This window comes from Corvus cornix, chromosome 5, assembly GCF_000738735.6.
Source record: "Corvus cornix cornix isolate S_Up_H32 chromosome 5, ASM73873v5, whole genome shotgun sequence".
Classification (NCBI taxonomy): domain Eukaryota; kingdom Metazoa; phylum Chordata; class Aves; order Passeriformes; family Corvidae; genus Corvus; species Corvus cornix.
In genome coordinates this window covers 1,187,455-1,212,522 of record NC_046335.1, presented here as the reverse complement: position 1 = coordinate 1,212,522, position 25,068 = coordinate 1,187,455, and the positions used below count along the sequence as shown (strand labels likewise).

Here is a 25,068-nt window from a genome sequence, read left to right as displayed (position 1 = left end):
GTCATTTTAATGAGTTTTGTGGCTTTTCTCCAGACTTTTTCCTGGTCTTCCACATCTTCCCGAGGTTACACCCCTCACAGAGGGGCCCTTTGCTTGGATTTTAATCCAAAGGAATTGTAAGAGCTTTAGATGGAGACAATGGGAAATTCCTAATCCGATTATTTTCTGGTTTATGGAACAAAAATGAACTTTTTGGTTCACTGGGAGTTCAGAGCAGTGGTGGGACTGGCATGGAGCACCTGCTGAGCACTGGGATCACCTCCCAATCCAGTACTTTCCATGGAATCCTGGAATGGGTTGGAAAGGATGTTAAAAACCATCTCATTCCAACTCCTTGCCCCAATGTCCAGCCTGGCCTTGGGCATTGCCAGGGATCCAGGGGCAGCCCCAGCTGCTCTGGCAATTCCAGCCCAGCCCCTCCCCACCCTCCCAGCCAGCAATTCCCAATTCCCAATCTCCCATCCAGCCCTGCCCTCTGGCACTGGGCAGCCATTCCCTGGCTCCTGTCCCTCCAGGCCTTGTCCCCAGTCCCTCTCCAGCTCTCCTGGAGCCCCTTTAGGCCCTGCAAGGGGCTCGGAGCTCTCCCTGGATCCTTCTCTTTTCCAGGTGAACATTCCCAGTTACCTTATTTCCATAGGAGAGGTGCGATTTTGAGCAGTTTTGGCTTCTGGGAGGTAACATCCCTGGAATTACCTCATCCTTGGATCCAATTCCCTTGTTTCCAACTCTCCCAGTGCCCAGCCTTCCAGGTTCTCAGCTCTTCCCAGTGGAATGGCTCTGAACTCCTGCGTGTTTAATCAAACCCGGGCCTTTCTTCCTGAAAAATGCGAGGATTTGATCAATTCCTGAACCTGGATGGCAACAACAGCGACTCATTCTGTCCCTGGAAAAAAAAAAAAGCAGAATTTAGATTGGTTCACAAGGGAAATAAGAGTCAGGATTTGGGTTTTATGGAGTTCTCATCCCCAGGCTTAATTTTGTGCCAGTTTAGAAGCTCAAAATTACAAAATGTGTCGTATTTATTTGTCTTTAGAGAATTACAGGGAACAAATTCCCAAGCATTGAAGTTATGAGGATGTGTTTGTGATTCCAGTGGTTTGACGTGGAATTCCAGCATTGGAAAACCACCATGAAAAGGAATAACTGGGAATTCCAACTGGAGCTTTGTCTGCTTCTTTCTGCCCTTAAATGATGTCTTTACTATTAAAATGAATTTTTTAAAATTTAATTGATGTTGCTGAAGAAAAAAAGCTATGGGAATAAAAAACTTCAAAGTTTGGTGCTATTTGGATCATTTCCTCAAATTCCCTGGATAATTGCAGTGGGGGCCAGTCCATCCTTTCCCACCAGGAAGGTTCAAATGATCCTGACCCCAGAAGAAAAAAACTCTGTGAAATTCCTGCCCTCAGCTCCTGGTTAATGCTGGAAAAGGCATTTTCCAGCCACGCAGGATGCAAAATCCATCATCCTTCAGTGGGATATTGATAGGAAAACCTTTATGGATGATTCAGGATTAAAGTGGTAATTTTTGGAAGCAGGGAAACGTCTGAAAGTTGTAAGGAACAACATTGGAATCAAGTAATCCAAATTAATCAAAGATTAATTGCCGCAATTAATCATCGGCCAGGTTGTTCCGAGGTTTTTTGGGAAAGAATTTGTGGGTATTTCCCTAAATCCTGCTTTTCCATAAAAAAAAGACTGATCCAACTGCGCAGGATAAAGGAATTTTATCAATTTATTATTTTTAACAATTTTTTAACTGAAATTTTACCAATTTACCTAAGATTGAAATATTTTTTCCCTCAGGTTCCACTCATTAAAAGCCTTTTAAATTATTCAGCAATTCCTTAAAACTCCTTTATTATTTCCAGTAATAGTTAAGCTTTCAGCCTTGGAGTGTAAGGAATGCTTCCTCTGCAATTCCAAAGCCAAATCCTTAATTTTTTGGGATTCAGACCTCTTGGACATCCGTGCTGCCTGATTTTCCAGAGCTTGGAAGCCAGTGTGTAAAATCTGAGTCCGGAGGTGAAAGAATCGATTTTTAGTTGATTTTATTTTATTTATTTTATTCATTTCCATTTTGGAAGCATCCCCAGATTCCAATCAGGATCACTCTGGAATTTTTGGGAATCAAGCGAAAAAAGCACTGAAATTCTTCCATAGGAGTTATGGCTTTGTGGGTGTGCTGCTGATTTTTTCCATCATTAATAGCCACAGTTTTCCTCTGCTGGAAAATAGAAGGAAATATCCTTTTCCCAAAGTGTTACAGCAACCAAGCTGGAAAAGAGCAATTTCCTTGGGATCCCTGGCACGGAATTCGGATGCTCACGTCCTGCCTGTTCACAGCTCCTGTCACTGCCGGCTTTTACTTGGATCTGGAAAAAATTGTGTTTTCCCTGGCAGCCTGTGGAAGTGTTGGGATGTGGAATCCCAAGGACACGAGTTGTCCCGTAAGGGCAATTTATTCTCTGGAAGTGGGAAGCCATTCGCTGTGTTCATGGAATCACAGAATCATGGAGTGGTTGGGGTTGGAAGGGAATTCCATGGCAGGGACACCTCCCACTGTCCCAGGCTGCTCCAAGCCCCAATGTCCAGCCTGGCCTTGGGCACTGCCAGGGATCCAGGGGCAGCCCCAGCTGCTCTGGCAATTCCAGCCCAGCCCCTGCCCACCCTCCCAGCCAGCAATTCCCAATTCCCAATCTCCCATCCAGCCCTGCCCTCTGGCACTGGGAAGCCATTCCCTGGCTCCTGTCCCTCCAGGCCTTGTCCCCAGTCCCTCTGCAGCTCTCCTGGAGCCCCTTTAGGCCCTGCAAGGGGCTCGGAGCTCTCCCTGGATCCTTCCCTTCTCCAGGTGAACATTCCCAGCTCTCCCAGCCTCTCCCTCTCTCCAGGTGAACTCCTCCCAGCTCCAGAGCAGAGGGGCTCCAGCCCTTGGAGCAGCTCCATGGATTCCTCTGGATCATTCCAGCAAGTCCACAACTTTCTTGTGCAGAGAACTCCAGAGCTGGACACAGTTCCCAAGGTGGAGTCTCCCAAGGGCAGAAATTTTGGAAACCAAGGACTCTCCAACTCTGCTTTTGGTTTCCCACTGGTTGGAAAATCTGAATTCCAACCTTTCCAGAATCAAGGATCCTCACTTTTCCAGAGGAAGCAGTGATTCTTTTGAGTTGTCTGCTTTTCCACTCCAATTTTCCATGTAAAACTTTGGAACGATGAACAACACTTTGACCTGGAGCTATTTACTAGCCCAATATTCCAGATATTCCCATGTGGAATAAACAGGAAGAGAGGTTTTGATGCCACTGTTGTGTATTGATGGTCTGGAGCAAAATATATTCCTAAAAGCCCAGAATTCCTGGTTATTAAGAAGGAATTTCTTCCCTGTGAGGGTGGGGAGACCCTGGCACAGATTCCTGGAGAAGCTGTGGCTTCCCCTGGATCCCTGGAAGTGTCCAAAGCCAGGCTGGACGGGGCTTGGAGCAGCCTGGGATAGTGGGAGGTGTCCCTGGGTTGGAATGGGATGAGCTTTAAGGTCTCTTCCCACCCAAACCGTTCCATGATTCTGCGATTCCCAAAAGAAGAAAACCATCAGAAAAAAATGGGAATATCAATTCATTTCTCCTCCCTGACCCATCACGGGCAGCCACAAATCCCACAGATCGGAAATCCCCGGGAATGTTCAAGGCTTGGAGCAACCTGGCATAGTGGGAGGTGTCCCTGGTGGTAGCAGGGGGTGGAATGGGACCTTTAAACTCCTCCCAACCCAGACCATTCCAGGATTCCATGAAATGCAGCTGCTCAGGGACTCTTGGATGAAGTGTTCGTACACAAGAGCTGTTGATTTCCTTGGGAATTTCCCTGATTCCTCCAAACTGAAATCCTAGTGCCACCTCCACAAATCTCGTGGTTTGGTGCCGAGTTTTAGACTGTGCCCATTTTCCAGACCTAAATTAATCCTTGTTTTTGGTGCAGAGTTTTAGACTGTGCCCATTTTCCAGACCTAAATTAATCCTTGTTTTTGGTGCAGAGTTTTAGACTGTGCCCATTTTCCAGACCTAAATTAATGCTGGTTTTTGTTGTCGAGTTTTAGACTGTGCCCATTTTCCAGACCTAAATTAATCCTGGTTTTTGCTTTCGAGTTTTAGACTGTGCCCATTTTCCAGACCTAAATTAATGCTGGTTTTTGTTGTCGAGTTTTAGACTGTGCCCATTTTTCAGACCTAAATTAATCCTTGTTTTTGGTGCAGAGTTTTAGACTGTGCCCATTTTCCAGACCTAAATTAATCCTTGTTTTTGGTGCAGAGTTTTAGACTGTGCCCATTTTCCAGACCTAAATTAATCCTGGTTTTTGGTGCAGAGTTTTAGACTGTGCCCATTTTCCAGACCTAAATTAATGCTGATTTTTGCTGTCGAGTTTTAGACTGTGCCCATTTTCCAGACCTAAATTAATCCTGGTTTTTGTTGTCGAGTTTTAGGCTGTGCCCATTTTCCAGACCTAAATTAATCCTTGTTTTTGCTTTCGAGTTTTACACTGTGCCCATTTTCCAGACCTAAATTAATCCTTGTTTTTGGTGCAGAGTTTTAGACTGTGCCCATTTTCCAGACCTAAATTAATCCTGGTTTTTGCTTTCGAGTTTTAGACTGTGCCCATTTTCCAGACATAAATTAATCCTGGTTTTTGCTTTCGAGTTTTAGACTGTGCCCATTTTCCAGACCTAAATTAATGCTGATTTTTGCTGTCGAGTTTTAGACTGTGCCTATTTTCCAGACCTAAATTAATCCTGGTTTTTGCTTTCGAGTTTTAGACTGTGCCCATTTTCCAGACCTAAATTAATCCTTGTTTTTGGTGCAGAGTTTTAGACTGTGCCCATTTTCCAGACCTAAAGTAATCCTTGTTTTTGGTGCAGAGTTTTAGACTGTGCCCATTTTCCAGACCTAAAGTAATCCTGGTTTTTGGTGCTTGCTCAGATCAGGTGGACCAAAACAGCAGGAAGTGCCTCTGACAGATTCCAAGATTCCAGTGTCTTCAACGAAACCCTGAGGATTTCCAACATCCAGAGACACCAGGGAGGCCGCTACTACTGCAAGGCTGAGAACGGCCTGGGCTCCCCGGCCATCAAATCCATCCGAGTGGACGTGTACTGTGAGTAAATCCTTGGAATTCTGCCTTTGGTGCTCTTTTCATGCCTTAAAATGTCTGCTGTTCCCAAGAAATGATCGGCTCCTTGTGAATCCTGATTTTAGCGGTGGATTCTACAGATCTGTGGTGCTTTTATGGTTGGAAAAATGTGAATGGTTGGGATTTCAGGAAAAAATGTGAAGGGTTGGGATTGGAGTGAAAAATGTGAATGGTTGGGATTTCAGGGAAAAATGTGAAGGGTTGGGATTAGAGTGAAAAATCGGAAGGGTTGGGATTTCAGGGAAAAATGTGGAAGGTTGGGATTGTGGTAAAGGATTGGGATTGTGATGAAAAATGTGAAAGACTGGGAATGCAGTGAGAAATGTGATGGATTGGGATTGCTGGGAAAAATGACAAGGATTGGGATTGGAGTGAAAAATGTGAAGGATTCAGATTGTGGTGAAAAGTGTGAAGGATTGAGATTATAGGGAAAGATGTGGAGGATTGGGATTGTAGTGGAGGGTGTGAAGGATTGGGAGTGCAGTGAGAAATGTGATGGATTGGGATTGCTGGGAAAAATGAGAAGGATTGGAATGCAGTGAAAAATGTGAAGGATTGGGATTGGAGTGAAAAATGTGAAACCTTGGGATTGTGGTGAAAAACGTGGAGGATTGGGATTGTGGTGAAAAATAAGAAATATTTGGATTTCCATGGAAAACATGAAATATTTGGATTTCAGTGAAAAGTGTGAAGGATTTGGGATTGGAATGAAAAATGTGAAGGATTGGGAATGTGGAGAAAAATTAGATTGGTGGGATCTGTGGTTCCCAAAAATTGCCCTCTCTGTGTCAGGTGGACCTCGGGATACGGGATAATTCCGACACAATTTTTGTGGCATCTGGGATTTGTGGCATGGTGCCTTTTGGGGATCCCAACTATTTCACCGGAATTTTCCCTCCGATTGGGTTTTGTTTGTTTTAGTGAACGTGTTTTTAGTGAAATTACACAGAAAACAGACAACTGTCAAAAACAAAATCTGTGGAAAACAGATGACGTTCCCGGCTGGAAGCGAATCCATCATTAGAGCAGGAAGGGAATGTTTGAATTTTTGAAGGAATCTCTCAAATGTGTTTTAAAAAACAACTTCAGTGTTGATATTCTTTAAAATATGGATTAAATATAATTTTGGAAGCATCTTGGCTTGTAAATTAAGAGGAAAAACAATATCAAAGCCGTGTTCCACGCTAATTTGGGAACAAGAGCATTGCCGAGGCCTTGAATTTAAAATTCTTTCTAATTCCAGCCTCTAATTGAAAACTGGGAAAGATTTGACAATGAATTCTTGAAAAAAATCCATGGAAATTCCATTTTTTTCCCCTCATTCATCTCCGTTCTTGACTTGGGACAATTTGACAGCAGCACATGGGTGGGAGATCTCCCTCTCCAGCAATTCCTGGATTTCATTTCCCGCTTAATCTGGGATTTGGTGCTTGGAACTGCATTGTTGTTCCTGCAATAATTAATTGTTGGGATATAAATGAAGAATGAGCCAGAGCATTGGGATGTGTGAGGGAAAGGGGCAATTCCATCATTTTTATGGATTTGCTGCGGTCTTGAAAATCCTTTCAGTCCTGCTTTTGCAGGAAGGATCCATCGGAAGTTTCCAGGTGCTTTCGCTGGATCTGCTCACGTCCGGTGGCTTTTCTGTTAATGAGTCCCAAAATATCCAATTTCTCCTGAGCTCAGTTCATTCCCAGGGATCCAGGGGCAGCCCCAGCTGCTCTGGCAATTCCAGCCCAGCCCCTGCCCACCCTCCCAGCCAGCAATTCCCAATTCCCAATCTCCCATCCAGCCCTGCCCTCTGGCACTGGGAAGCCATTCCCTGGCTCCTGGCCCTCCAGGCCTTGTCCCCAGTCCCTCTCCAGCTCTCCTGGAGCCCCTTCAGGCCCTGCAAGGGGCTCGGAGCTCTCCCTGGAGCCTTCCCTTCTCCAGGTGAACATTCCCAGCTCTCCCAGCCTTTCTCACATCCAGTGTGGGAATTTTTCCTTTCCATTCTGAATGTTTTCCATGTGTAACAGGAAGATAATTCCAGCCCAACACTGCTCAGCAGCCTCAGATCCATGGGCGAGCATTCCCAGCCCTTCAGCTTCCCAAAAATCCTCTGCTGTGATCCTGCACCTCCTCGGGCCATCACTGGGCACAAGAATTCCCTGTGATCCAATTGTCCAGCCCAAAAATTCATGGAGAGATAGCAAAGGATAAGAGATAAGGAAGGGAGGAGCTTTAGATGGGATATTGGGAATTAGGAATTCCTGGCTGGGAGGGTGGGGAGGCCCTGGTACAGCTTTCCCAGAGGATCCCCTCCCAGTAAACCCCAAACTCATCTCTTTTAGGAGATTTTAATGTTGGAAATGTCCAAATTTGACCTCAGAGAGCGAATAACAAGAACCCCGCTAATTAATTGAATTAATTTGCATTTCTCTCCTGCCGAAAATTCCATTTTTCAATGCTTTAAATGCTTTCCACCTGCAGAATATTCCAAATTGTCTCCTCTTCTTGTATCATGGAAAAAAAAAAGGGAAGGAAGATGAATTTATTTGCTTTCCTTACACGCTGCTCTTATTGTTTTATATTAATTTCCCTCTTGTTTTTTCCCCTTTAAATTTCCATTCATGAATCCTGTCCTCATTTGAACGAGGATTTAATCTCATCCCTGGGTTTTTAATGAACAAAAGGACAAGGAAAGGAGGTCCAATAAATCCATAAATATTGGGAGACACTGGAGCTGGGAATTAAAAATGTTGCTGCAATAGAAGCCTGGAATTCCATGCAGCCACTCCAAGGCAAACACAACTCAGAGAGGCAGCAGAGAAATTCATAAATTCCATTTTCAACATCTCAATTCTGGCTTAATTACCACGACCGAGAGAGCAATTCCAACATCCACAGGGAGGGGGGTAAAAAAGAGGAACCAGGAGTGGGGGGGATTGAAGCCAAGGAGAAGAAATTCAGGAATCCTGCAGAGGTGAGGGCAGAATTTCAGCATCACTCCCCCCTTAAAACCTTTCTGGCAGGAGAAAAACTCGGGAAAATAAACACGTGGGTGCTGCCTGTGTCCATGTTTTAAACGTGGATTTTATTTGGCATGCAGGAATGGGAGTGGAAGGGATTTCTTTAAAACTCTCAGGTTTAGGACTCACCAGAAAACCCCAATTTCACTTTTACCCCCAATGTTTGATGCCTAAAACAGCCCCTTCCTCGAAATCCTCTCTGTGGTCTCATGTGGTGATTAAACCAGTGGAATTAGGGTAAAAATCCCATTTTAAAATATTTTTCCATCCAAAATTCCCCACATTTTGTGTCAGACACACGTGGCCCCACACCAGGGGTGCAGCATGAGGGAACCTCAGGAGCCTTTTTAGCATTCCAAGAGAGGAAAAAATGCTCTCCCTCAGGCAAAACCTGCTCTCCATGAGGAAGCATTACCTCCTCCTCCTCCTCATCCCTGCAATTTCAATCCAGTTTTTCCAGCTTCTTCGGATGGGGAAGGCTGGGAAGGACAGGGAGCGATGTCAGGAGCAGCTGGAAGGTCCAGCTAAGAATTCCCTTCCCCATTCCCAGTGCTCCATGGTCGTTCCCCCACCCATTTTCCTCTAAAAAGTCGCATGTTGGGAGCACGGGAGTGTCTGTGGGAGGGGATGAGCACAGGGAGCTGCTGGAAAGAGTCCAGAGGAATCCATGGAGATGATCCAAGGGCTGGAGTCCCTCTGCTCTGGAGCCAGGCTGGGAGAGCTGGGGGTGTTCACCTGGAGAGGAGAAGGATCCGGGGAGAGCTCCGAGCCCCTTGCAGGGCCTAAAGGGGCTCCAGGAGAGCTGGAGAGGGACTGGGGACAAGGCATGGAGGAACAGGAGCCAGGGAATGGCTTCCCAGTGCCAGAGGGCAGGGCTGGATGGGAGATTGGGAATTGGGAATTGCTGGCTGGGAGGGTGGGCAGGGGCTGGGCTGGAATTGCCAGAGCAGCTGGGGCTGCCCCTGGATCCCTGGCAGTGCCCAAGGCCAGGCTGGACATTGGGGCTGGGAGCAGCCTGGGACAGTGGGAGGTGTCCCTGCCCATGGCAGGGGTGGGAATGGGATGGGATTGAAGGTTTTTCCACCCCAAACCATTCCAGGATTCTTTGACCCTGTGATTTTAAGACTCACAGACAATTTTTACCCAAGTAGAAAATTGATGACAAGAGCAGGCAGAAAACTGGGAGTCATGGGAATGGTCAAGGTCAGCAGGAATCAGAGCGTCCATGCATTCCCACCTTGCTGGTTCTGGGTGTCCAAACCCCAAAACCCTTCAATCACCCACTAAAATATCTGATTGATCCATCCTGATTAATCCCAACCCTGCTGGGGCAAATTCCACGTGAGAATTAACCATGCCTGGAGGAATGGAATTGCAGAATTCCCATTAGCTTGAGCCAGGGAATATTTTTATTTCCATGTTGATGATGTTTAATTAACCCCGAAGAGCTGAGGAAATTCCTTGCAGAATTTGCTCCTCAGAATCCTCCTGACATTAGGAATTTTTAACTCAGGGATAAAGCTCCCAATTAATTCCAGAGCCTTAATTCCATGGTGTTACCTGGCTGTGGATGCGGATTTTCTTTTCGTCCTGGAACAAACTCCAGGAAAAGTGCCATGAGGTTATTTGGATGCCTTTTATGCTGTTCCTTTCCTAAATTAAAGCTGGCTCTAATAGCTGTGGTTAGATCAGCCTGAGACGAGCTCGTGTCAGATGAAATTCGGGATAATTGATGCCGTAAATATCCCTGGAGTGCAAAGACAGCTTCTCTTAATGGCTCCAAAATTCCCTCTGTTTATAGGGATCTATAAACACTCATGGAAATAGGCCTGGTTTTTATAAAGAGCTGAGTTTAAGGCTTAAATGTGCTGTTCCTGACTGGAATACTCAGCTCCTGCCAATCCCTGGAAAATTTCCTGTGTGGGGTTTGTTCTGGGAGGCAGCTTCTCCTGAAGGTGAGGAGAGGTTTGGTGTGGGTGGTCTCACTGGGAATGTGGAATTATGGGAAAATAAAGGTTGGAAAGACCTTTGAGATCTTCAACTTCAACCTTCGAATCCACCAAAATTACTAAATCGCGCTGGGAGGTGTCTACTTGCTTTTGGGACATTTCCAGGGATGATGATTCCACCACTTCCCTGGGGAGTCTCTTCCAATGCGCGGCCGCTCCTTCAGTGAAGAGATTTTGCTCTTTGTCCCTTTTGCATTCGATAAAATCATGGAATGATTTAGGTTGGATCTTAAATCCCATCCAGTGCCACCCCTGCCATGGCAGGGACACCTCCCACTGTCCCAGGCTGCTCCAGCCCCAATGTCCAGCCTGGCCTTGGGCACTGCCAGGGATCCAGGGGCAGCCCCAGCTGCTCTGGCAATTCCAGCCCAGCCTCTCCCCACCCTCCCAGCCAGCAATTCCCAATTCCCAATCTCCCATCCAGCCCTGCCCTCTGGCACTGGGAAGCCATTCCCTGGCTCCTGTCCCTCCAGGCCTTGTCCCCAGTCCCTCTCCAGCTCTCCTGGAGCCCCTTCAGGCCCTGCAAGGGGCTCGGAGCTCTCCCCGGATCCTTCTCCTTCTCCAGGTGAACATTCCCAGCTCTCCCAGCCTGGTTCCAGAGCAGAGAGGCACCTTCCACTATCCCAGGTTGCTCCAACTTGGTCTTGGATGCTTCCAGGGATGGAGCAGCCACAACTTCTCTGGGAATTCCATTGCAATCCCTCCCCACCCTCACAGGGAAGAATTTGAAGATCCTCCGCTTGCATGACTCTAAATTATTTGGGATAATTAGAATAGCAAAATTAATAAAATGCTGATTCGGACAGATTTTTCCTCATCCTCCCTCTCCAGCCCCCTCCCTCTCTGTAGGACTCCGTGATTCCAGGCTCTGGAGAGCATCCATGTTTATCCAGCCTTGCTCCAGTGCCCACTTTTTCCCCACACCAATTTTTATGAAGTTCTGGCCCGTTAATTATCCTTGGGATCTTAATCCTCATTGGAATTTCAGCTTGGTAGACTTTGGGAAAGGAAGGCTTGGCACATGGGCAGGCTAATGCAATTCTCCAAGGAGGAAAGTCTTGGCTGCTCCTTGGAATTCTGCTGCATTTCCATCCCGAAAGAACATTTTGTGTTGGATTTGTGCTGAACTGAGGAGCAGCATCGCCATGGATGGCGTTTAGATGACTCCCTGAAGGTCTTTTCCAAGCTGGATGGGATTTTAGCCTCTGCTCCTGGAATGGGCTGGCTGGGAATTCCATCCAGTCAGCAGAAAGACTTCACTTGTCTGGGTTTAGGCCTGGCTCTAAATATTCTGGGCAGGTTGATTTTCCTCTTTGCTACACTTTGCTTTGATTTGTCATCTTCATTTGCCTCCATAGAGTTCCTTCCACAGATTTCCTCCTTTTTTCCTCATCCGTTCACTGTTATTTATGGCCTCTAGTCCCGGTTTTTCCTATTATTCCTCTTCCCTGAAATGTGGATTTTATATTCTTCTGGAGTCAGGCTGAGGAGAAAAGGGATCTTCTTTTCAAGCAGGGATTGTAGGGCAGCACTGGAGAGGTTCCTGCTCTGACTTTTTTAATGGGAAAGAGTTTAGGGCTGGAAAATAAATGGGAGCTTTGGAAGAGAAACAGGATAGGAGGGAGGAAACCTGGCACTTTTTGTTGTCGTGGAATCAAGGAATGCTTTGGGATGGAAAGGACCCTAAATCCCATCCAGTCCCTGCAGGGACACCTCCCACCATCCCAGGCTGCTCCCAGCCCCAATGTCCAGCCTGGCCTTGGGCACTGCCAGGGATCCAGGGGCAGCCCCAGCTGCTCTGGCAATTCCAGCCCAGCCCCTGCCCACCCTCCCAGCCAGCAATTCCCAATTCCCAATCTCCCATCCAGCCCTGCCCTCTGGCACTGGGAAGCCATTCCCTGGCTCCTGTCCCTCCATGCCTTGTCCCCAGTCCCTCTGCGGCTCTCCTGGAGCCCCTTTAGGCCCTGCAAGGGGCTCGGAGCTCTCCCTGGAGCCTTTTCCATGTAAACAATCCCAATTCTCCCAACCTTTCCTCACAGGAGCAGTGCTCCAACCCTCAGATCATCCCCACCACCCCCTCTGCACTCCCTTGTTTATTATAAATGAAGGAATAATCAGCTTATATTTCTATTTTTCTCTATGCAAATATTTTTTATTCTCCTTTTAGACCATTTAAAATCCAGAATAAGGCAGGGAGAGAGCAATGGGGTCTTACCAGGAGCCCCTGCTCATTATTTACACTCAATTAATTCAGAATTTCACTTTGAACAGGGATTTATTTAAACCTTGTAAGGAGCCTCTGGAAAAATTTCACTAAGCGGAGATGGATGTGCTCTAAAACCAGACTTTCCTAACCCAGTTTGTTGTTCATTAATTCCACAAAATTAAGTTTCTGTCCTTTAGAAAGTGGAGGAACGAGCATTAATTAGGTTTGGGATTATGAAACCAATAATTACTGACTTAAGGTGTTAATACTTCCAATTTGTAACAATTATTCCACGTCGAGCACGTCAGGTGGCCTTTGGCATCAACGCCTGTTTTTCCTGGCTTGGGAAATCCATTTTTCCTGCTTTTTTTTTAATGGAAAAATTATACAGGTACAGAGGGAATTAATAACCCAAAATTGCTGTAAAAAACCCAGTCCCTGCAGTGCCGGAGTGGTTTTAAATCCTGTTTATTCCACATTTTTTTGTGGGTGCTCCGGGTCCATCTGGATTTTCCAGCACGGTGGGGATCCAAAGTGAACTCTGGAAGAGCCTGATGCAAGTGGGATGAAAAGAAGCTTTCAATTGCTCTATGTCTTGATTCGAGTGCACTTGATTTAATGATAATGATCTGGGATTTTTTAATCAACTCTGATTGCATTTTTTCCACGGAATTTCATCTTTGGATTGACCGCGACTCCGGTTGAGTTCGACCTCTTTTATCTCATGGCTCTGTCTGGTTCTTAGGGTTGATTTTTTTCTTTGCTGCTCTATTAAAAATCAATGTAATGACATTTTTTTTTTCCATGAAAAATCATCTGATCGTGGAGCTTTGAGGAATCCTTTCTCAGCCCAAGCTCCTCTGTTCAGCTGCTTCCTTTTCCAAGAAAAATTAGTCTGGTTCTTCCCCAAACCGAATTTCCATTTCCAGCGATTCTTATTCCTTACATTTATATTCCCTGGAGCCAAAAGAGCTCTTTTGTCCTGTTTTCCCTCCTGAGGTGCTTACAGCCAATAATAATTTATATAATATAAATATAATTTAAATTATTCACTGTTCTTTTTGGGGAAATTCAGTGTTTTGTGCTCGTTATGTCTTCTCCAGCAAACTCAGATCCTGAATTATTTTTCCAGTGTGGAATTGTTTTCCTTTTGGTCTTTTCTTTGCCCTTTCATTAATTTTTTTTCATTGTCCTTTAATTATTTAATGCTGCTTAAAAACACATGAGACTAGGTTAGGATCCTGTACTCGGGTCACTGATTCTGAGTGTGGGAGTAAATTCAATACTTCCTGCACAGTGATCCCAGAAATTCCCACTATTCCAGGACTTTTCCAGTGTTTCAGACCATGCTGGGGCACTCTGGTGCTGGGAACCTCTGCTGGGAATTCATGGATGTGCCTCATTCTGTGTGAGCTTCTGATTCCTGGTGATTGGGAAAATCCATTGGTTGGGAAAATCCACTGGTTTAGAAAATCCACTGATCCTTTCCCATCTGTGCATATGTGCGAGGAATAATGGAATCATGGAATGTTTTGGGATGGAATGAGACTTAAAGATCATCTTGTTCAGCCCCTGCCATGGCAGGGACACCTCCCACTGTCCCAGGCTGCTCCCAGCCCCAATGTCCAGCCTGGCCTTGGGCACTGCCAGGGATCCAGGGGCAGCCCCAGCTGCTCTGGCAATTCCAGCCCAGCCCCTCCCCACCCTCCCAGCCAGCATTCCCAATTCCCAATCTCCCATCCAGCCCTGCCCTCTGGCACTGGGAAGCCATTCCCTGGCTCCTGTCCCTCCAGGCCTTGTCCCCAGTCCCTCTGCAGCTCTCCTGGAGCCCCTTTAGGCCCTGCAAGGGGCTCGGAGCTCTCCCTGCATCCTTCTCCTCTCCAGGTGAACATTCCCAGCTCTCCCAGCCTGGCTCCAGAGCAGAGGGGCTCCAGCCCTTGGAGCATCTCCATGGATTCCTCTGGACTCTTTCCAGCAGCTCCATGTCCTGTTCTGTCCCAGGGCTGGGGCAGCTCGGCAGGTGGGATCTCACCTGAGCAGGGCAGAGGGGCAGAATCCCACTTTTCCTGCTTCCCACACTGCAGGATCAGCCCAGGGCACAATTCCAGGTCACGTCCAGCCTCTCACCCCTCAACACTCCCAATCCTTCTCCTCAGGGCTGCTCCCATCCCTGTGGAAGTCCAGCATTGTCGTGGATGTTGCTGTTTGTTCTGTTAGTCCTGGACATGCCAAACCTGTCTGCTCCCCGGGAATTCCAATGCTAATCCAGCCTCAGAAACAATTGGAATTGGCTCCGTTTGGTGCCCTTGGAGAAGGAAAACCCTCCTGTAGTGCTGCACCCCCTGTGCCATCCCCCTGATGTCACCAGGACGTGCTCATAGGAGCAAGTTTCAACCAGGTGCATTTATAACCTCATTAACAGGGTGGAGAAAACATTTTCGCCATGAAATCCCATCACCGAGAGCTCATTGTATTTTTCCTTTCGGAATTTTGTTGTAGCCTGAACCCTCAGGAAAGCATCACAGGCTGGAGTTGTGTGGGGATTGTTGACTACTGAGGTCTTTTGCTTTGTCCTTTTGTGTTGGAGTGTGTTAACAGCCTCCTGGCACGGCTCTGATCCTCCCGAAATTCTATTGGAAATCGATGGAAGCTCCTCAGGGGGCTCCTGGGGTCACGCTCTCCATCGTGGGAACAAGGAGGGAACATTTGCTTCCTTCCAGCAGCTGGAAATGCTGCTTGTTTGCAGTGCTGGGGCTGTTCTGCACATGCAGCACTGCAGATGCAGAATAAATCTCTTTGAAAGGGTTGGAGAGGGAAAAATAGCTCACATGGAGCTGGGAATAACTCAATCCCTGTCTTTCCAGCTTGGTTAGAGCTGTTGTGTGTCCACACTGGACACACGAAGGGATGGAGAGCAGGAGAGCTCGTTATCCTTTCTGTAAGATGCAAGAAATAGAGAAATTAATTGAATTTTTGTGCTTTATATCCCACACTAAGCACTTCAAAGCTGCCCTGATAAAGAAGCTGTGGCTGCCCCTGGATCCCTGGAAGTGTCCAAGGCCAAGCTGGACAGGGTTTGGAGCAGCCTGGGACAGTGGGAGGTGTCCCTACCCATGGCAGGAGTGGGAATGGAATAAGCTTTAAGGTCCCTTCCAACCCAAACCATTCCATGATTCTGTGAATTACTGAAAGTAAATCTGATGAGGAGCAGCTGAGGGAGCTGGGAAGGGTCTGGAGAGTTCCTGAGGGAGCTGGGAAGGGGCTCAGGCTGGAGCAAAGGAGGCTCAGGGGGGACCTTGTGGCTCTGCACAAGTCCCTGACAGGAGGGGGCAGCCGGGGGGGTCGGGCTCTGCTGGCAGGGAACAGGGACAGGAGGAGAGGGAACGGCCTCAGGCTGGGCCAGGGCAGGCTCAGGGTGGGCAGCAGCAGGAATTTCCCCATGGAAAGGGAGCTCAGGCCTTGGCAGGGGCTGCCCAGGGAGCTTTGGAGTGCCCATCCCTGGAGGTGTCCCAGGAATTCCTGGAGGTGGCACTCAGAGCTCTGGGCTGGGGACAAGGTGGGCATCGGGCACAGCTGGGACTCGATGGGCTGGGAGGGCTTTTCCAACCTCAGGGATTCTGTGAGGTTTAGATTGGACAGTTGGGAAAATTTCTTCCCTAAATCGGTTGTCCAGCCCTGGCACAGGGACAGGGTGGAGTCCCCATCCCTGGAGGGATTTCAAATCCATGTGGATGTGGCACTTGGGGCCATGGGGCAGTGGTGGCCTTGTCACTCAGTGCTCTGGGCTGGGAACAAGTGGGCATCGGACACAGCTTGGACTCAATGATCCTAAATTCTTTCCCAACCTCAATAATTCCATGGTTGAAAGCTTGTGCTGGGCCAAGGAGGAAAAATAGCTTGGAAAGCACGGGAGTTTTACATTTAAGGATAATTTAGGAGCTGAATAACTCCCAGCTCAGCGATGCGTCACCGCTGTCTCCGCTCTGCCCGCCGGGATGAAGCCGTTCCCATCCCTTTCCCAGATGTGTTTTATTCTTATCCCGCCTGCTTCGAACATCTGAAGACAAAGGCAGCTAATTAACAAATGAAATCAGCAAACTGTGCAGGCCCAGCAGCTGAGAGGAGATGATCCAGCAAATCCAGCCTGGATCCTGCCGTGCTGTTGGCGCGTGTGACAGTCCCAGAGCTCAGGTGAGGGCTGTGGGCATGATCCGTGTTTCCCACTCCCAGACAGCTCAATGCCTTTGGAATTCTGCACAGGGAGGATTTTAACAGCATCTGCCACACTCTGTGCACCTTCCACTCCGCCATCCGGATGCAATTCCCGGGGAATTCGGATTAGAGCTGTTTTGAGCAGGTTAGGTTGAGCTTCCCATTTGTTCGAGAGCTTAGGGATGTGTGAGGGGAATTCTTCCAAACCAGTGTTTACCATGCCTGGCCCACCTGGGTTTTGGGGAGCGTTTGGTTCAATTCGGAGATTAAAGCCTGAGAAATCAAACCTGATGGTAGCACAAACCTCTGTGGGAAACATCTTTCTGTAATTATTTTCAGTTTGATTAACAGATTTTAACGACGTAGCCGCGCCCACGACTTCAGTTTTATTTAAAGAGTGATTAATCTGTTGACTCTTCATAATTTCATCAACCCAAAATGAAAATTCGGGGGTATTTTTTTTCCTTCTTGTAAAACAGCAAAGAGATTCATCTTGTTGAGCTTCCCAAGGTTAAATCTTTCTTTTTCCTCTTCGTTTATTTTTGTGTAGTTTTTGAAATTATTGACTCTGGAATGGTTTGGGTTGGGAGGGACCTCAAAGTTCATCCCATCCCACCCCTGCCATGGCAGGGACACCTCCCACTGTGCCAGGCTGCTCCCAGCCCCAATGTCCAGCCTGGCCTTGGGCACTGCCAGGGATCCAGGGGCAGCCCCAGCTGCTCTGGCAATTCCAGCCCAGCCCCTCCCCACCCTCCCAGCCAGCAATTCCCAATTCCCAATCTCCCATCCAGCCCTGCCCTCTGGCACTGGGAAGCCATTCCCTGCCTCCTGTCCCTCCAGGCCTTGTCCCCAGTCCCTCTCCAGCTCTCCTGGAGCCCCTTTAGGCCCTGCAAGGGGCTCAGAGCTCTCCCTGGATCCTTCCCTTCTCCAGGTGAACATTCCCAGCTCTCCCAGCCTGGTTCCAGAGCAGAGGGGCTCCAGCTCTGTGATCTCTTCTCCAACAATTCCATGTTTTCCTTGTGCTGGGGTTCTGGACTCAGCGTTCCAGCTGGGCCCTCCAAGCACACAGGAACAGCATTCCGTGTGCAACTCAGCCTTGGCTGCAACCATTCCAGAACCTTATCAGCACTTCTTGTTCCTTAAAACACCAATGACCATTCCAAGCCCTTCCCATTCCTTGCAGATTTCCAAGCCTGGAATATTCCCGTGCTGCTGGGAAAGAACAGCCACCCCCAGCCACCCACAGGCACCGAGCTTTGAGTAGGGGGTTTTAAAATCTGTGTAGAAAACTGAATCTCAATCAGTGCTGATTCAATCGGAACTGAAGCTGGAATTCTGGAGAGCTTCCATGAGCATTGGGATCAGGTGCCTTTAAACAACCTGCCTAAAGGCAGGGAATTTTGGAGTTTCATCATCCCCTGGAACACCCCTGCAGAATCCCTTGTCCAAAACCCGTATTTTTCCTGCTTCTTCTATTTTCCAGCTCTCACACGGCCTGAGCAAAGCCCAGCTTTATGGAACCACCCCCAGTCACACATTTGTGCGGCCCTTCCCGACAGCAGGAATATTCAGGGAAATCTCCCAACAATTGGGAGCATTCTTTGCTCTCCTGGTAGTGCTGCTGCTTTTGCTTTGCTGCAGCCATCGGGATCTTTCCAGCACTGCCGTTGGAAAAAATTCCATCAGGTTCTGCAGTGCGAATTTTCCATTAATTGACCATTATGAAATGCTTTGGCAGAGGCTTTGCTGCAGCTCCATTCCCAACTTGGATTTCTTGGAGCTTTCCTGATATTCCTATCAAAATCCATCCCTTGCCATAGTTCAGTGCCTGCTTGGAGGGGATTAGCTGGAGAGGGACTGGAGACAAGGCATGGAGGGACAGGAGCCAGGGAATGGCTTCCCAGTGCCAGAGGGCAGGGCTGGATGGGAGATTGGGAATTGGGAATTGCTGGCTGGGAGGGTGGGCAGGGGCTGGGCTGGAATTGCCAGAGCAGCTGGGGCTGCCCCTGGATCCCTGGCAGTGCCCAAGGCCAGGCTGGACATTGGGGCTGGGAGCAGCCTGGGACAGTGGGAGGTGTCCCTGCCCATGGCAGGGGTGGCACTGGATGATCCTTAAGATCTCCTCCAACCCAAACCATCCCAAGTTTCCATGATCCAGCATGGACCTGTTCCAAGAGAACAGATTGGACAAGCAGGTGATGACATCACAGCTCCTGGAATCATGGAGTAATTAGGAATCATCCATCTAAAATGACCTCTTGATCAACCCCCTGCTCAAACAGGGCCACCTTCAAGATCAGATTGCTCAGGTCTGTGTCCAGCCAAGCTTTGGATGTCTCCAAGTATCCCATGGACCCTCTGGACACTTGTCCGATTGCCCAGGGAATTTGTTTTCCTTTTATCCAGGTGGAATTTCTCTTGATACAGCTCAGACCTCTTGGCTCATAGTCCCTTCCTCTGCACTTCCAAGAAAAGTTTTTCGTCTTTTCCAGAACCTCCTGGTGGCAATTTAAAGACAGAAATTCCATCTGCTCTTCATCCTGGCTTGTCCTTTGTCTTCATCTTCTCCAGAAGTCCCTGGTTGGCATTTGAAGACAGAAATTGGATTTTCCCTTCATCCAGCCTTCTCCAGGATGGCCAAACCCCACTGCCCCAGAATCTGGATGGCCTCTGGTCAGCTTGGTGGCCTCCCCTGCATTGCTCCAGTTTCTCCATGTCTGGAGCTGGACAGGGAAGTCAGGAAGTTGCCGCATGAGGATGGGTTGGAAAAGAAGGCATTTTCCCCTGGAAACAGCTCTCCTGCTCTTGCAGCCAGGGATGGAGGTGGTTTCAGTCCTGGTTTCAGTCCTGGTTTCAGTTCTGGTTCCAGGTTTTGAGGGATTTCCTGTGGTTTGTCTTGAATAACTTCATGAAAATGAAGCTGAGCTCAGATTTGGTACTCTCAGGTCTTTCATCCAAGGATTCACCTTCACCCAAGGGTCAGAGCTTGGAGGAGCATCCCTGGACTCCGTGATGGAGCTCATGGCTTCTTGTTTGCCATCCAGGGATGTGCTTTAATAGGGATAACCTGGAAATCAATGTGGGAAACGTTCTGTTCTCCATCAAAACTCCGGGAACAGAGTTTAGGTGTTTGACCCTAAAAACTGAAGCGAGTTCATTTTCTCCTCTCTTTTTTCTACTTCATGAGGAGAAGCCAGAATTTCTGAGCACTCTCAACCCTTTTCAGATGCTGCTGTGATTTAAAATAACCTTTAGAACAACACTGAAACCTCATTAGGAAATGCCATCCTAATTTGGAGCAGCAGATCCATAATTTGCTCCTGCGATCTTAAGTTAAATGTTTTGGAGGTGAGGACGAAGGTAACATTTCCTTAAAATCCGTGCCCCATTACGAGGTATTATTGCTGGAATTGTCGGGAATTTTTGGAACAGGTTTTGTTTCATAATTAATCGAGAGGCTCTCCAGCTTCACTCTTCTTATGCAAATAGAAATGGAGCAGCTAAAGATGAATTTTTAGTCTTTAGATGAATTTTTAGTGTTTAGATTGGGTCTTTTTTTCCTGGAATTTGCTTTTCCACGTGGAATTTTGACGCGTTCTAATCTATTTATTTTATTAACAAAGTTCTTCCCTTAACAATTCCATGGATTGTCAAGCTTTGGAAGAGGCTGCCCAGGGAAGGGGTGGAAGGGGCACCGCTGGAAAAGTTCAGCCAGTTGTGGATGTGGCTCTTGAGGCCGTGGTTTAGCTGTGAGTGTGGTGGTGGTTGATGGTTGGATTTGGTGAGCTCAGGGGGGCTTTTCAACCTCAACAATTCCGGGATTCTCCACCTTTGCAGAGGGATTTGGGGGTGCCTTTGACTGGTTCCTTTTGGTCACGTGAAAATTTGAGAACCTCGTTCTCCATTTCACTGAATTTTGGCCTCAAATAAACCTGATGAACCAACGTTTTGATAATTACTCGCACCAGATTTTGCGGAAATTGGGTTAAAGTTTGGCATAAGGGAGTAATTAGCTCCTATCCAAAGGGTTTTTAAGGAATTTTAAGGAACAAGCTGTGCTGATAAGGTTCTGGAATGGTTGCAGCCAAGGCTGAGTTGCACACGGAATGTTGTGTTCCTGTGTGCTTGGAGGGCCCAGCTGGAACGCTGAGTCCAGGCCCCTGGCACAAGAAAAACATGGAATTGTTGGAGAGGAGATCACAGAGCTGCTCTGAGGGCTGGAGCTGCTCCAGAGCCAGGCTGGGAGAGCTGGGAACGTTCACCTGGAGAAGAGAAGGACGCAGGGAGAGCTCCGAGCCCCTTGCAGGGCCTAAAGGGGCTCCAGGAGAGCTGCAGAGGGACTGGGGACAAGGCCTGGAGGGACAGGAGCCAGGGAATGGCTTCCCAGTGCCAGAGGGCAGGGCTGGATGGGAGATTGGGAATTGGGAATTGCTGGCTGGGAGGGTGGGGAGGGGCTGGGCTGGAATTGCCAGAGCAGCTGGGGCTGCCCCTGGATCCCTGGCAGTGCCCAAGGCCAGGCTGGACATTGGGGCTGGGAGCAGCCTGGCACAGTGGGAGGTGTCCCTGCCCATGGCAGGGGTGGCACTGGGTGGGATTTAAGGTCCCTTCCATCCCAAACCATTGGTTTCCAGGGTTGGAGGGACAGGACAAGGGGCAATAACTTCCCACTGCCAGAGGGCCAGGTTAGATGGGATATTGGGAAGGAATTCCCAGCTGTGAGAGTGGTCATTTGGAAGTTGGGTGGTTTTGACCAGCACTTAGGAAAAACATCCCTTCCTTTCCTTGTTTGACCTTGTTCCATTTCTTTCTTTCCTCAATAAAATCATCCCTCCAAAGAAAGCTCAGAATAACTCCCGGACCAGGAATCTCCTTTTTCCTGGTGGGATAAAGCGCAAATTAATTACTTTGGTCTCCCCATATTCCAAGGGCTATTACATTTTTTTCCCTATGGAAGCAAATTCCTGGTTGTGGACATCTCATTTTCTTGGAGCTGCTGCAGTGGGAGTAATTATCCGATATCTGTATTTTAATCAAGAGAAATGTGTTCCGAAGCCTGGGATGAATTTACCTGCTGGAAGTTAAATGCCTGTAACTAAAAGCAGGGAATCTGCATTAAATTGCTGTATTAAATTGCAGCTTTAAAAGCAAACAGCTGCGTGCACATGATCCGCGGACTCCTGGATCCTGCCATTTGGATGCAAATCAGGCTGTCTATTTATTTCCAAAGCTTTATAATTTTGTGGAAAAGAGTTAGAAGCAACAAGGAGTAAAGCTGCGAACCAGACGAAACCGCGGTAATCACCGAACTATAATAGAAATATGATTGACATTAGCATGAGATTGGTGCTGTTGTTCTGCCTAAAAATGGGAGTTTTGAAGGAGATCCAGTTGGGGACGAGGAAATAAATCCTAAACCTGACTTTTGCTGCAAAATTCCTAAAATTTGGGGCTTTTAGAGCTGTTTTGTCTCCGGTTTACTCCTGACTTGTTATGAGGCGTCACAGGAAATTCCCAGCACCGCGGTATTGTCGAGTCAACTAAAGCCTGGCCTAATCTTGGTTTTTCCTGCCTGTTTTTTTCCCAGATTTGGATGATCCCATAGTCACGGTCCACCAGAGCATCGGGGAAGCCAAGGAGCAGTTTTACTATGAGAAGACCGTGTTCCTCAGGTGCGTGGCCAACTCCAACCCACCTGTGCGCTACAGCTGGCGCCGCGGCCAGGAGGTGCTGCTGCAGGGCTCTGACAAGGGAGTGGAGATCTACGAGCCCTTCTTTACCCAGGTAGGCCTGAAAATCGGGAATTTTTTCCATCTTGAGGCTTAGTAATGGGATCTGCCCGCTGGGTTTGGCGGGGGGGCACGACTGGGGATGGCCTCCGGATAACAACACTCCATCCAAACGCTCCCGGGTGTTGTTAAAAGACTTCCTAACATAAAATAGGTTTAAATTTTTGTAAAAATAGAAATTATTAAATGATGAGGGAGTGATATCTACAGGAGAGCCTTTAAAGCGATTTTTATTGGGTGCTACAATTCCATAGCTCTGATTTGACTCCTATTTCCTCATCCTTCCCGGTCCAATGCTGCGATTCCACACACAGCCTAAATTACAGCTTTAAAAGCTCTTCATGTAGGCCGGGGGAGGTTTAGATTAAGTTTTAGGAGAAGCTCCTTCATGGAAAGGGTTGGAAATCATTGGAATCGGGATGGGGTAGAGTTACCACCCTTGGAAGTGTTCCCAAAACGTGTGGATGTGGCACTTGAGGACATGGATTAGTGGAAAACCTGGTGGTGGTCGACGGTTGGAATTGATGATCTTGGAGGGCTTTTCCAACCTTAAAAATTCCTTGATTCCAGATTCTATGGCAACTCCCCGTGTTGGTTTTTACAGTCCTTTTTCTGCCTCTTTAAATATAAGGTTTCGTTTCACAATTCCCCACTTAAAAGATGAGGTGGCAAAAAAGGAAATAAAACCTTTTCCGAAATCTTCCCTCTCCCACTCCCTGCCCCGAAGGAAGCCTGGCTCTGTCAGATAAGCTGAGATTAATTTATCATGAACACATTTGCACCGAGGCAGGGAAAAAAAAGGTGGCAAATCCCATTGTCTGTGGCCAAAAGTGTGGGATGGTGTTTGGGAAAAAAAAAATAGAAAGAAAGAAAAAAAAAAAAAAGGGGAAAAATTGTTTTGGAAAATCCTAAGTGATAGCAAGGAAAGACAGAGGTGAAAACTGCCTGGTAATTTGGTGTTCAGAGCACAAAGCAACTGTGACTTTCATAAATAATTTTCACTTAATGATTTGAGAGCACCTTCATTTGTGGCTTTTTATTGTACTCGACAGCTTTATATTGCTCCAACAGCTCCGTGTTTTCCGGAGAAATGTGGAGCCCGGAACCTTGCAGAGATGGGAATTAAATCACAGAGCCAAGTTATTGGTGTCCTCAATGTAATGAGATTATTTTGAATTTGACATGAACGGAGCCAGTTTAGCAAATCTGGGGCTTTGCTTGGACTCAAGTGTAAACTGGAGTTCTGAAAGGTTTTAATTAAAAAGGGAGAGTGGATTTTTAAATTTTACATTCCAGTATGGAAATGCTGAGGATTGCTTTCCCTAAAATCTAAGGATTCATCTACTAAAATGTGTCTCATGAAATCAGATTTTTTTTTAGGTTATTAAGATCACCCTTCCTAAAATCTTCGAGTGGGTTTAATTAATGAATAAATCAGATTGTCCTGGTGATATTCAAATCTTATCCATAACCTTTCTCCATTTATTGGAGGGCAGCTGGAATTAGCAGGGTCTGGATGCGTGCAGGCAAGATCTGCTCCGTGTTTATGAGAGGAAAAGATGTAATTAAAGGTTCAAGAGTCATCAACATCTTGTGCTTAATTAGTTCATCTTCTGATAGGGATGCAAACAGGGAGAGCTGATGTGAAGAGGGAGAGAGGGGATTTGGTTTCGGAGGATCAAGAGGTGGGAATTTTGAGAGGGAATCTTTTTGTTGAGGGATTTGAAGGTGGATTTTAGTTTGGAAGTGAAATGAAATGGAAAGGGAAACAAAATTTCTCAGATATTTTACCCAAAAAAGAGGTTGATTGGTATTTCTGATGGTTTTATTATTTTCAGTAATTCACAGAATCCTGGAATGGTTTGGTGGGGAAGGGACCTTAAAGCTCATCCCGTTCCAACCCAGGGACACCTCCCACTGTCCCAGGCTGCTCCCAGCCCCAATGTCCAGCCTGGCCTTGGGCACTGCCAGGGATCCAGGGGCAGCCCCAGCTGCTCTGGCAATTCCAGCCCAGCCCCTCCCCACCCTCCCAGCCAGCAATTCCCAATTCCCAATCTCCCATCCAGCCCTGCCCTCTGGCACTGGGAAGCCATTCCCTGTGTCCTGTCCCTCCAGGCCTTGTCCCCAGTCCCTCTCCAGCTCTCCTGGAGCCCCTTCAGGCCCTGCAAGGGGCTCGGAGCTCCCCCTGGATCCTTCCCTTCTCCAGGTGAGCACCCCCAGCTCTCCCAGCCTGGCTCCAGAGCAGAGGGGCTCCAGCCCTGGAGCATCTCCATGGGTTCCTCTGGCCTCTCTCCAGCAGCTCCACGTCCTGCTCTGTCCCCAGGGCTGGAGCAGCTCTGCAGGTGGGGTCTCACCTGAGTGGGGCAGAGGGACAGAATTCCCCCTTTCCGCTTTTGTCCATACTCTGGGATGATCCCAAAATCCTGTCAGCAATTAAATCACAGGAGGCACCTGGAAAACTGAGCATATCCAGATCAATTCCTTAAACAGGAGCACAATTTTTCAGTCAATGAGAAACATCAGCTACTTATTCCCGCATCCATGGGAGAGAAACGGAGGAAACCTGCCCATCCTCATCCACGAAAATGTTGGAAAAATGAACTTTCCAGATCCCAGATCTCGACAGAGATTCTTTTCCCGGAGAGTTTGCATCCTCCCTGTCGCT

The 25,068-nt window shown here is 47.6% G+C and overlaps 1 protein-coding gene across 1 annotated transcript in view; it reads left to right on the top strand.

Annotated features, from left to right (window-relative positions):
* The window catches only part of MDGA2 (MAM domain containing glycosylphosphatidylinositol anchor 2), a 194,607-nt gene that overhangs the window by 79,999 nt on the left and 89,540 nt on the right, over positions 1-25,068 (top strand). Inside the window, exons 3-4 of the mRNA XM_039552148.1 lie at positions 4,969-5,143; positions 22,202-22,398. Coding sequence (XP_039408082.1) covers positions 4,969-5,143; positions 22,202-22,398 — 372 coding nt within the window. The remainder of the gene's footprint in view (positions 1-4,968; positions 5,144-22,201; positions 22,399-25,068) is intronic.